Genomic DNA, 13,413 nt, shown 5'->3' on the forward strand with positions numbered 1-13,413 from the left:
CTAAGAGCACCAATGTGGAAAGATTGTAACGAAATTTAAAAATTAGGAACGTTATTATTAACCCTCTATATACTTCAGCCTGTACGCCGTAAGATTACAGCCATTTATCTCGTTGCGACATTTTTCAAGCTGGTCGACTTGTATCTCGAAAACCCATACACCGATTAAATTGAAATTTGGAGCACTGTACATACGTGTACAAAGTGTCCCACTATTTGCATAACCAAAATCAATTCAATATCCGTAAAAGTCTTTTTTGCTACTTGCAAAAACTTCAATATTTGGCAAAGAAATCAAATTTTTTGCTTCATTTATTTCAATACGAGAAATAGCATTGGTACCTAACAAAAATCTTGGTCTCTTTTCGTTCAGAATTACCAGAACCGTGTAAATACATATATTGTATAAATCGCACGTAACGATGTAACGTTTAAAGAAAATTGGATTATTTATACTTGAAAGAATTCTCGAATTCCACTTCCGGGGTGAATGTAACAAAACAAACGAAACGCGTTCGTTACCTATAGAATGGAACCATATCGTACGTGAAATTTCTGAAAAGTTCTCTGGAAAGTATGCAACCTCGAATTGCTCGATAACAATTTGACTGGAAGCATGGCGGAACAACGATGGAATTAAAAAAGGACTATAAAGTTTTAAGTAACGCTGGCGCAGTTTTATTGCGAATATATCACAGAGAGGAAGAACCGCACCCGATCCTAAAATTATCCGACCGAACGATTTCGTGCCAGCACACACGAGGATTTCGGCAAATCCGAACTTTCCCGGTGCCCAGAGAGGAAAATACACGCGAGAACAGCAGGAGGGAACGGACAACGTTCAGAATATGCTCGCCACGGACTTTTCAACGTAAAATGTCATCAAAAGAATGGACCATCTTGGATCGAACCAGCCTGTATTTTAATGTTTCACGAAGTGCTTTCGTCTTCGAACCTTCTTCCACACTTTGTCGCGCGAAATGGAAGCCAGAAAATATCTTTAAAAGCGCCACCCCCTTGTCCCCTCCGAAGACGTTTTATTTTCTTCGAAATAAACAAAAACTTCGACCGATGCCTTTCATCGATTCTCGGACGGTATCGACGCGATGTATGCGCGTATAATTGAAAAATTTAATTACGAACAGTGCGCAACGATACGTACTTCGTTTCGATCAGCATTGATTCTTCACAAATTTGCCATATTCAACGTGTACGCGTATAATGTAAAAGCTCACAAGGGAACGCGTGTACGTGCCTCAACAATATTCGTTTCGTATAATTATAATTGGCGTATTAAAAACGACTTTTTATTTTTACGAAAATAAATTACGACGAAATTCATTGCACAACCTAGCACTGTTCGATAATTTCGATCGAACGAGAAAACACATCGAACAACCTGGTATACGCGCACAAATTTTTATTTCGACGAAGATCGAAAAGTGCAGCAAACGTTCGATAGTTGACAGTTGACGCTGAAACTGTACGCGGAACGCTCTCCGATGAATCGCATTCGTCTTGAAAATCCTGAACAAACTTATTTTCCAATCTGGTGTACGAATTATGAGGGTAAAGTAAAGCAGCTCGCGAAGGCTAAATCTGGAAAGGTGTCAAAGTCGCGGACAAAGGTTTCGTTTAATTCGTTTTGCGCACCCTCGGGGCCGTGTATTCGCGTAGTTTTCAGACGTGAAAAAAGCCCTTGGAGCTTCAGAAGCAGCAGGAGAGCCTCGTATTAGCGCCAACGAGTCAGAAAACCCTCCCGCGGCTCGCGTCGCTACAATATTTATGGGGTTGCTCGTGCGAGCGAGCGATTCTCGTTCGCGCGAGTTCGCCTCGTTGGGCGCTCAAGGTCCGAACAAGTCCTAACGCGTGTGCGGGATGAGACTGGGACGAGCGTGAAAAATTAATGAGCGAGGACGCCGACAGAGAAAGCCTTAAAACGCTTGTGAAAATACGTCTACACACGTACGCAAAGTGGGCCGATATTCAACACCGAATTCACTTTTAAAACACTCGACGCGTATTTCGTCTAATCGATGCGTTTGTCAATTTCGTTGACGCGTGATCCACGGTGATAACTATCACGTGTATGGACACCACGGTCCGGTGGGTGTCCGAATTTTTATCAATTCTCTTGGAGAAATCTTTGTTTACGGTACGCTCGTCGATAATGTGTAATACACGATTGTAAAAGAATCGTTGCACGGTGGATCGAATTGGATTATTGAAATCGTAGATTTTAATCGCTATCGGTCTTCGTCGACGACGATTCGTTGACAACAGGATGAAGAAAGTTAAAAGAGAATTTGCCGGGAATTCGAGGGAACCATTTCCGGTTCCGGCTCTTTGAACGTATTCGACGAGGACCGGTACTTACCCCCTCCGTCCCCGCTCCGAACGAAGCCGACACTTCGTCGTGATTGCGAGCGACGGAGGGTGAAAAAACTCGACCACCCCTTTTTACACTTTTTGCCACTCTTCTAGGCGACAGAGGCGCGAAGACGCGAGGACGCGAGGAAGAAAGGAAGAAACGAAACGGGGGAGCCGATGCCTAGGCGTAAACCGACGGTCTGCTGATTAGTCGCGAGATTTCGTTCGTTTTCTTTTCGCTTTCTCGACCCGATCCTGACGAACGTCGACGATGAACGATAGAAATCCTCCGGCAAACAACCGAACGACAGCAATGAAAATTTCACTCCCCTCTCTCATTGTACACCTTTCGTACTCTAAACCCTCTTATTCCTGACGGTTCGCGAGGAAACGACCCTCTCTCGCGACTGTTGAATTTAACAAAATTTCGTTCATCGTTGAAAATTCTTTTTCAGAGTAGAATCTTCCTTTCTTCGTGGTGATTGACTTTTTCTACTGACTGGCTCGCGTACGTTTAGTTAAAAATTAAAATTAAAAAATTTGGAAAAAGCCTTACGGTACCTACGGAGTGCAAACTGTTTTCCAAATGGTACAAAAGTCACGCAGTGCGTACCCTTGATGCTAATCGCAAGATTTTTAATCTCATCGTACAATTTACGCCATAAACGCGAAACGTCTATCCAACTTTCTCGGAATCTCTTCGATACCAGGAACAAGTGCGTTTACAGAGACAGACAGAGAGAGACGTAAAGAGAAAAAAAGTAGGAAAAAATGAAAAATCGAAAAAAAAGGAAAGCAGAAGAAAGACGAGGGGGAACGCGAGGTGGAGGAGTGCTGAAATCGTTCGGCGTAGGGTAAATAAAGTTTTAAATTTCCGCAGTTCCTTTCGCGTTTCTCTCCGGTTGGCGCCTCCGCTATCTGCATAATATATCTCTAATGTGACGGAGGGAAAAGAGGGTGGGAAAAGTTGCCTCCGCCCGGTATAATGTAAGAAGAAAGGGGAGTAGGGGGCCGACTTCTGGTGGCGGCGGCGGAGGAGGAGGCGGCGGAGGAGGCAGCGGGTACGCGGAGATCCTACGAGAAAGCGGTCCTCGCGGGAGGCACGGTGCTTAAATAACGCGAGTTTGGATTTATAGTAATACTTTTATGAAATAATGTTAGTGGCGGATATTAAGGCAGACACTGGGAGCGTCGCTGGCTGAACGCCATCCCGCTCGCTCCCTTCCTGCGTCCACCGACTTCCAGGCTTCCACTCGGCCCCGATTTTCCTTATTTTCCTTCTGGTGCGCCCATGAAAAACTTCCGGCGATCTTTCCGCTTCTATCGGTAACTCTTCTGCGAATCTGTTCGTTACGAGACCGTGTCGAGGAAACAAGCTCGCGTCCGGCACCCCGCGATTCTTTGTATCGAACGCGAGCTATGGGAATGACAACGACGGTCGAGGAACTTGGAAAATTTCGAAAATTTGAGAAATTTTGAAAATTTTCATAATATTGGAAATTTGAGAAACTTTGACAATTCGAATAATATAGGAAATTTGAGAAATTTAGACAATTTCAATAATATAGGAAATTTGAGAAATTTAGAAAATTTCAATAATATAGGAAATTTGAGAAATTTAGAAAATTTGAATAATATAGGAAATTTGAGAAATTTTAAAAATTTGAATAATATAGGACATTTGAGAAATTTAGACAATTTGGATAATATAGGAAATTTGAGAAATTTAAAAAATTTGAATAATTTGGGAAATTTGAGAAATCTCTACAATCGGGTTTTTGTACTTTGTAAATTTAAAAAAATGTTTCCTCGTAATCTTACTTCACACGTACAAAACAACTTACGTGTTTTATCTTTTTTTTCACTCGACTGTAAGGGTTGCTCTTTGGAAAGCACGAATCCTTTGATCGTTGTACGCAGCTCTGTAGATGTAAGTAAACGACGCAAACTTTTCTTTGAACTTCTTTTCGATATCTATCATCGTCCTGCACCTATTCTGCGAAAAAGAAGAATCTGTTCTCTAATTCTGCAATATATTCTCTCTACTTTTCGCAGAGCAGTATTTTTTCAAATATTATAATATTACCTTGGATACTACAGATTCATCGAATTTAAATTTAATAAAATTCGTGGGAGTCTCGAACGACTCCAAGAGTCACGCTAGGGTTAATTTAGCAACGTTTATTTTTCCCGTGGTACAATTTAGATTTGTTCGATAAGAACATAATTCCGTTGAAAGTTGTAAGATTTAGTACCGACTTCCGACACGCCATTGTTCTTCCTGGCCGTAGTCAATAACGATCGATACCGTTGAACGTCGATTATCCGAACAAACGAGTGGCCAACTTGGTCCGACAAATCGGTAATAGTATATTCGATCGATCGAGCAAAATCTGTTTCTGTGTTTCCACTGCGAGAGTTCCTGATCGTCTGTCCGAATAATCGAAAGTCAGGGAAGCAACTTCCGCACAATAGGACTCCAAATAATCGGTATTCGGCTAACCAGAGCTCCACTGTGCAAGGTAACCAGAGATGAACTAAATTCTTAGTTACTTGAATCTTTCGCGCAACGAATAAAATGTGAATAATTGTTCCACGACCGTAGATCGAGTACACGTTGCATAGAATGGGTCGTTTGGACCAACCTAGGTCCTGTACAGACCAATCTAGTAGGACCTATTGGGTCGTTTGGAAAGTCGTTTCGTTTTTTTTTTTGTGAAAATTGAACACGATATTTTTAGAGCGTATAAACATTTTATTAAATTACATATTCTCCATTTTCGCGTCGCGTCTTTTCCAATTTAGCCTCACTTTCTTGTACAATGTAATTGCTTGGCAACTAAACGAAGAGATCCAAGTAACTTTGATTCCTTCCATCTCCTCCGTTCAGTAACTTTGTATTTTGTATCTAGGGACGTTTCCTTCGCGTATACCTCGTTATTGATAACATTTTATTCCCCAAATGCGTTAAATTAAGCCCCCGCTACACCTCCAACGAATCGAGACACAATAATCAAAAGCAAAAGTGGTACCGATATAAGTGAGTCCGTACCTCGACCAACGAGAACTTTGCAAACCTCTTGCAAAGGTCCGAGTAAGGTTCGAACGGTCGCCAATGTTTGACACGGTGTGTCGCGAAGTCGGCGAGGACCCCCGAAAAAAGATGGTCGCGCACCATAGTCAAATGAAATCACCGCGTTCTCCATCGATTCCGGTGCCTAGCGAGATAGAATCGCGAAACGTTCGGCGGTAGGGGTTTCGATGGGGTGGCGAATGTCGATGAAGGGTATCGAATGTAATAGAAAGAGCGAGGGATAGATAGATGCATATTCGAAGCCCGGGGGCGTTTGCATGTTCCTGGCTCCATGTCCGAGAGAGCATGATTCCGGCTGATCGCCCACATACATTTTCGTTAAAACGCGTGTTCCGTTCGTTTCATTAATTTTAATGCCCGCCGAGCATTCTGTTCATTTCTGCGCAACATATGAATATAGGATTCGCCGATGTCCTACTCTCTGTCTCGTTCTTCTTCTCTCGCGCGTGCACACGTACCTCTCTCTCTCTCTCGTTCTTGCGCGCACTCTTTCGTTCTTGCGCGCAGTGTCTGTCGGTCGCGCGCAGTCTCTCTCGGTGGCGCGCGCAGTGTCTGTCGGTCGCGCGCAGTCTCTCTCGGTGGCGCGCGCAGTCTCTCTCTCTCTCTCTCTCGTTGGTGGTGAATCTGTCTCGGTCTGGTTCGGCGAGCGGCGCGCAAGCACCGTGCACGCGCAGAAAATCTGTGGCCGCGCGCGTACGGTATCCGTGGTGTCTGCGTGGGGGGCCAGGCATACACAGCCGCACAGGGGTACAGGTTTTCCGCGTATATCGGCGCGCGGCTACGTATGAGAGAGCAACGAGAGGGCTCGCTCATGCGAACACGGCCTCGGGTTGGTTGATATTAATTAATAATCAGAAACAGATGCGGCCTCAACCCGGGAACGTTCCCGAAGCGCGAGGCGGGCGGGCGGGCGGGCGGCTTCGAAACGATAATTATTTAAGTCTCTCCGCGCTTCCATCGCGCCCGACCACCCCCGCGACCCTTCGCGCGTCCAACCCCCTGGTGGTTCGGGGGTGGGCCCCACCCACGCCGTTGCGTCTTCTACCTTTTCCTTACCCCCCGTACCCTCTCGAACATCCATAACCGTCCCGAGGTTCTACGACGGCGCTCATTGCGCCGTGCTAATTAAAGAGCATTCGCCTACGAATTTTACGTCGCTCCCGCTTCGTTATCCACGGCCCGTTACCCCCGGCACCCTTTCCACGGTACCTGTAAACCACCCCACACCCACCCCAACAATACCCCGGAGACCTTGTGCCACATTTTATTCGCGATTCGCTTCCGTCCCTACGAATCGGAGAGAAAGATCGCGGTTCTCCCGAGGCGACCGCCCGAACGCCCGATCGGATACAACCACCGAAACAAACACCGAAACAACCACCACACGCTTGCGTACCGGGAAAGGATTCGATGAACCTCTGAGGAGAAAAATGCTACCGGCTCAACGACGCACCTACCACCGAACGTACGCGTTCGTTACGAATTACGAGGATTTGGAGCAGAACGTACCCGCGCCCGTTTCAACCGCCTCGAAACCGAACAAAATGGACGCCAGGCGATCGTTCGTTGCGTTCGGGATGATCGAATCGATCTCGTTCCCTTCGATTTTCGGTAATTCGAACACGGCTTCGAAACGAGTCCCGTGTTCTTCGTTGGTGTGATTTAGCACCGGGTCGTTAAAATTCTAACGCCTCGGTTGTTTTACATCAGAGAGATCGAACGGATCGATTCAACCGCCGCGAATTATTCTTTCGTTGGAACGTTCCGCTCGCCATTTTGAATACTCCGGTCGCGACGACGACGATCGGGCAATCGCCGGGGGACCATCGTGAAAATTTAGAACGCGGTACTTTTGGGTGAAAGTTAACTTTTCTTTCTTTGAATTTTGTACAATGGTGGAACAGTTCTCGGTTTTAGCGAAGAATAACCAACGAAATGAAATTTTCGTACAAAGTATCGTGTATTTCGTGTATTTCGTATATTTCGTATATTTCGTATATTTCTGCTAAGGCAATTACGAGACTTTTCTGTATTTGTTATTTATATTTGGAAAGAGATGCGTTTATTTAGAAATTTATTTAGAGATATTTATTTAGGCAAGAGAAACTGTTTAATATGTAAAGGATTAATAGAAAAAAAGTAGACGAATGTACAAATTTACACGAGAAATTAATTCGTAAAATTACAAGGACTGAGAGAAAGATTCGATCTTTTTCTCTTTTGGAAGTTATCAAATATCGAGTCGATTTTTATTTCAATGATAGAGCGACTTTAACTTTTTATGTGTATCAACTTTCGAAACAACCGATCCATTAGTTCCCAAGGCTTCGGCCAGCATGAAAAATATCCTTTCAATGAAAACGGCTTTCAAGTTTCAACGTACCGTGTTAGAGTGCACAGAGAGTTCGGTTCAAAGTTTTATAACATTATTAACATTCTGCGGTTTACAGAGCTAAAAATCGCGAGGTCTCTTGATTAAGAAATTTCACTTGACCGTGGATGGGCCTAGGGAAAAAACAAAGTATGTAACTGTACACTGGATGACATTTTGTCGGTAGGAAGGGTCGTCGGACACGACGAATACAAGCGAATATAATCACCGAATTTGTCCATTATTCGGTGATTAGTTTACAGAGGGCTGGCTGCTCTCGGAGACGTCCAACCCCTTGAAAATATTATTCCGCTGGCATGTAAAATTCATTCGATTACAAAATACTTTCGTCCCACATGGAAATTGAACGCGACTCGATGTGGACGTTTCGCAAACGTTAACGCTTTGGATAACCGTTCTTACGTTTTTCTTTATATAACCGCAAATTATATTAAATTGTATCGAACATTTGCAGAATATAACAAATGTGCCCAATACAACAGCGAAATTTTATAAACTACTTTGTAAAAGTAAATTGTACAGAGTATGGAAGTACTATGATTCGTGTAATTTATAAAGTAACAAATCTTGTATTCGAAACTAGTGATATTTAATTATGAACGAGGTGTAAAACAATCCGGATATCCAATTAAAGTTTGCCCCACACAATTGTGGAATTTGTGAGAACCATTGCTGTTACCTAGTCACATCCAACATTATCGATTTAAGATGGAATAAGATTACAACGCTATTAACGGTAACTACCGCAACTAAGTATCAATTTTTGCTTGTGCTCTAAGAGTAAGATACCGACTCTTTATGTTTACGAATAATGAAAACAAAAAGACTGTATTTTCTTCGTATTTATTTTATTACGTACAGCTTACCATTTAGACATTCGAGAAATTTTCGATTTTTTAACTCGTCTCGATAATGTACCAGCGATAGGCACATTTTTCATGTTTTCCAACTTTACCGACGTTGGTAGTCGGTCAAATTATTTATTAGAATTGAATATACAATATATTCAGTTGTTAACAATTACAAAAGTATAAAATCTTTGCAAGAAAGCTGTAAAAAATAAAGACAATGCTAATTCCTTTGTCTGTACTTTAATTAACAATCAGATTGTTCTGGAAGCCTGTGTTCTTAATTCTTTAATACAAAATGGAAAGAAAAGGCTAATAAAAGATTTTGATGTTGAACGAGATCTTGTCGACCTTACTAAATATACTAAATATACAAAACAATAAAACAAATTGAAAATCATATCAGTCAATTCGAATTCTTAAAACATTCTAACCTATTTAGCAAACACTTGAAAATTTCCTTATATCACAATGTAATTTAGTATATCAGTAAAGGCTAATAAAGCATCTGTTTTATTATATATTAATTGTGTAAATATTTATCTATAATTTATTTAATACTTTTAGGCTATCGTATTTGTTATTAAATGTACATAACCTTATCAAAATAAATAGTAGGGCTATGTATGTTCCTAGAAAGAAACCTATACTTCGCAAATTTTTTTATTGTGAAGTCATATCCGTTGGTAACTATCGTAAGAATAACGTAGAACAACGCAAATTATAAAGCAAGTGAAAAACGGACGTACATTCAAAAACGAAAGTGACACGTAAAAGAAAAACGTAGTTATCAAATATAACATAACCGCAAAGTCGGAATAATAATTTTTGGCAGTTAAACGTATGTAACTAATAAGGAAATAATGGATAAAATTTTAGCAAATACATTAATAATCAATCGGCGTATAGCGCGTAGATCTTTAGCAATGTATCAATATCCGAAGTAAGTTAACAAAATTCAACGTTCATTCTCAAATGCAAAGTGTAAATGAACAAATTAATAAATAAACGTTGGTAATATAGTTAATATTTATAATATCGTATTATAGGATTTTAATAAATTCTGCCGCACGTATGTATACGTGCAACAATGCTCGTACCACAAAACCGTATCTGCTTTCTGCTACAAAACAATTTGATATTAGTGGTATACAGAAGCGTGAAATGTTCATTCAAACCCAAGATACACCGAATCCTAATAGTGTAAAGTTTCTACCTGGAATTAAAGTGCTCGAAGAAGGACAAACTAAAGATTTTCCCAACATCACCGAAGCATATTGTTCACCACTTGCAAAAATGCTATTTCGAATTGAAGGTGTAAAATCTGTATTCTTTGGACCTGATTTTATTACAATTACAAAAGTGGACGAAGATGTTGAATGGAAATTATTAAAACCAGAAATATTTGCAGTCATTATGGATTTTTTTGCATCTGGTTTGCCTATATTGAACGAGGACCAACCTGCAACAGCCACTCGTACAGCTTTTTTATATTTTTTACATTTACAATGTTTTACAAAGTGTAGTACAACTAAAAAATTCATATACGTATTAGAACTTACTTGTTTCGATATAAAACATTTCGTACGATAGAGATTTCATGGATATTTAAAGAAAAAGAATAATATAGCATTTTAAATATATTTTTATTTGCAGAAATTAACGACGATGACGATGAAATAGTACAAATGATAAAGGAATTGTTAGACACTCGTATAAGACCAACAGTTCAAGAAGATGGAGGTGATATTGTATTTGTGGTATGTACTTGTTATAATTGTCATTTGTCTTTTTTTTAAGCACTATCAGTCTTAAATTTATATATTCAGTACATATTGTCATAAGCCTTGTGAGTCGAAAAATGATGTTTGAATGAATATTTGAACTAAAATATTTGACTTTTACCAATGATTCGTAATAATCCATTTAATTATAGGGTTTTGAAGAGGGCATACTAAAATTAAAAATGCAAGGTTCTTGCACCAGTTGCCCGAGTTCTGTGGTCACCTTAAGGAACGGAGTTCAAAATATGATGCAATTTTATATTCCAGAAGTTCTCGGAGTGATACAAGTAGAAGACGAAACCGATCAAATAGCTAAGAAAGAATTTGAGAAATTCGAAAAAAAGATCGAAAAGTCTGAACATAGCGAGAAAAAATAAATCCTTTAATTTTAGTTTAGTGATCGTGTAAAAGCTTTGTGTAAGTAAATGAATTGAACGTTCACAGTTAACGTCTTTTTCCTTTTTTATTCTTTTATCTTCGTATAAAGTACTTAACGGCTAGATACAGAAACTTGCCATACACGAATAGTGTTGTCAGAATATCCAGCAAATAATGTTTGTCCATCAGTAGACCACGCTAAAGACAGACAAAGAGGTGGCTCTGCTTTACTTGTTGCAGATACAACTTCGGGTTTCAATTCCTCAACCATCTCTTTGGTTTCAAGATCCCATATCTTGATCCATGGTCCAAATGCAGCACAGAGCCAATAACGATTAGGACTGAAGCACAGAGCTGTTATAATGTCATTATGGTCTAGAGTATGAAGATGCTTTCCATCGTTCAAATCCCATAACATAGCCTTGCAATCCTATAAGTTGCAAAAATGTAAATTTATTGATAAATGTTTGAAAGTTTTTTTTTTTTTTTTTTTTTTTTTAACGAAACTAATATTAGCAGAAAAAATTGAATTATATTTATACAATATTTCTTTTTAGTACAGACCTTGCCACCAGAAGCACAAAGTGAACCATCAGGGGATACAGTAACTGTATTAAGATATCCAGTGTGTCCACTGTGGTTGATTTTTAGCCTACAATTTGTCAAGTTCCAGACCTAGAAAACATTTTACTATTAATACTAAAAACGTATAACAAATATAGCAAACAATTTAGGATTTTTTATATCAGTCCCATATCCGCAAACACTCATTAATATCATGTTGAAGAAAAGTATACATCATATTATATAATTATGAAAAATATTGATATTTTATAAAAAAAAACAATAATGTACCTTGACCAATTTATCCCAACCTGCAGAAACAATAATAGGATTTGAATGATTAGGAGAGAAACGCACACAGCTAACCCAGTCTGTATGTCCGTCATCTTGAATGGTATACTTGCATTCAGCCAAAGTATTCCATAACTTAATAGTCTTGTCTCGAGAGCCAGACACAATTTGACGATTATCCACAGAAAACGCGACGCTTAAAACATCCTGTTAACATAAATTTTTTTTGATTTATTCAATCAACTCACTACAGTATGAGTGCAAATACTAGATGTATTCAATACTTACAATACCATAGATTTAATTGCCCACCTCTTCTATTTATTAAAGACAAAAAAAAATATATAAAAAAAAGCTTCAGTATATTCCCCATCACTCATGTAGTTTTATCTTCTGCCAATGGCATTCAGTAAAAAAAAATTAAAAAAAAAAAGCTTCCATTCATCTCATGAAGAATGACGACTGTAGATCAGAAGAAAAATGTCACACCTTGGTATGGTCTTCGAATCTTCGTGTAGTACGACCTGCTGCTAAGTCCCAAAGGCGCAAAGTTTTGTCCCATGAGCCAGATAAAGCATAGTTTCCATCAGAGGATAAAACTACATCACTAATATAATGGGAGTGACCATATAATCGTTTTTGAGGAATACCATAGTTGGCTTCATCACGTGTTAATTTCCACACTATCAGTGTTTTATCTACAAACATAAAGTTTTAATACTTTGAAATTTTTATATGTTGTATTTTAATGAACAACGAAAGAGTAGAAATAATAAATAGTTATTAATAAAGCTATGATGTTAATAGAATAATATACTTGTAGTAATGTACATATTATAAAAATTATAATTTTATATATTAATTATAATATAATTTTTTAAAAAATAGATATGTACTACATTTAAATGTGTAATGTAAAAAACATATTAAGGCTACAATATTTAATATACCCGTATATATGAAAATAAAGTGAAAAAATGAGGGACTGTATGTTACTGAACTTACCACGTGAAGAAGACAATATCATGTCTGGATATTTTGGATTTGTTGCAATTTGGGTGACCCATCCATTATGTCCCCGAAGCGTACCTCTTAGCTGAAGAGTTTCAGTCATTTTGTAAGTGTTTTAAAGTATTTTACGTTGCAGATTAAAACGGATCCCGACAAACGGTCCTCATTCGACAAAGCGTTGAACGAAAAGAGTGATACACCCCCCTTTCTAGATATATGCTCGACAGAGATGCCAGTTTCTCTGCTACCGCTCTGACTCAGCTTTCATTCTATTGGATGGAATAAAAGTACTAAAGAGGAAACTATACAGAAACCAGACATGAAGACTCTCCCCCCACTTGCTAGTATAAGAGAAACTTCAGTCAATTGCTACGTAGAAGCAGAGAACCTGGTATCTTTGGTAAATAGTCACCCTTACATGATTGTAGATGGCGCAACAAAAACTTGTCCATACTATACCAATGGAAGACCCCAGATCAATTTCCGATTGGTAAAATACGTATAGTTATCACAATCTACCAATTGGAAATTGTCTATTGTTTCTTTCAATTAGTTGACTAAGCTTGATGCATGTATTAAAATATTGTCAATGTAAATCAGACTTAAATCAAAGTCTATCTACTTATTTTGAAAAGACCATAAATTAGATGAGCACGAACAGTTTATTATCTATGTCATGTAT

At 39.2% G+C, this 13,413-nt stretch overlaps 2 protein-coding genes across 5 annotated transcripts; one reads left to right on the forward strand and one right to left on the reverse strand.

Annotated features, from left to right (window-relative positions):
* Nucleotides 1-9,344: 9,344 nt before the first annotated feature.
* Nucleotides 9,345-12,074, forward strand: LOC143153869 (NFU1 iron-sulfur cluster scaffold homolog, mitochondrial). 4 transcript variants are annotated; one of them, XM_076325490.1, is made up of 6 exons: nt 9,345-9,646; nt 9,753-10,180; nt 10,360-10,463; nt 10,640-10,904; nt 11,055-11,312; nt 11,423-12,074. In XM_076325490.1, the coding sequence occupies exons 1-4, from the start codon at nt 9,567-9,569 to the stop codon at nt 10,862-10,864; spliced, it is 837 nt and encodes a 278-aa protein (XP_076181605.1). In that variant the 5' UTR covers nt 9,345-9,566; the 3' UTR covers nt 10,865-10,904; nt 11,055-11,312; nt 11,423-12,074. The 4 variants fall into 4 exon arrangements, with proteins under 4 accessions (XP_076181605.1, XP_076181608.1, XP_076181606.1 ...); XM_076325493.1 differs by having other exon boundaries at nt 11,428-12,074; XM_076325491.1 differs by having other exon boundaries at nt 11,058-11,312.
* Rack1 (Receptor of activated protein kinase C 1) lies at nt 10,932-12,938 on the reverse strand. Its single transcript, XM_076325489.1, has 5 exons — nt 12,726-12,938; nt 12,210-12,418; nt 11,721-11,927; nt 11,430-11,540; nt 10,932-11,295 (listed from the first exon to the last, which is right to left on the reverse strand). Exons 1-5 carry the CDS (start codon nt 12,832-12,834, stop codon nt 10,978-10,980), a joined length of 954 nt encoding a protein of 317 aa, XP_076181604.1. The 5' UTR covers nt 12,835-12,938; the 3' UTR covers nt 10,932-10,977.
* Nucleotides 12,939-13,413: the final 475 nt, after the last annotated feature.

Source organism: Ptiloglossa arizonensis, chromosome 13 (assembly GCF_051014685.1).
Source record: "Ptiloglossa arizonensis isolate GNS036 chromosome 13, iyPtiAriz1_principal, whole genome shotgun sequence".
Taxonomy (NCBI): domain Eukaryota; kingdom Metazoa; phylum Arthropoda; class Insecta; order Hymenoptera; family Colletidae; genus Ptiloglossa; species Ptiloglossa arizonensis.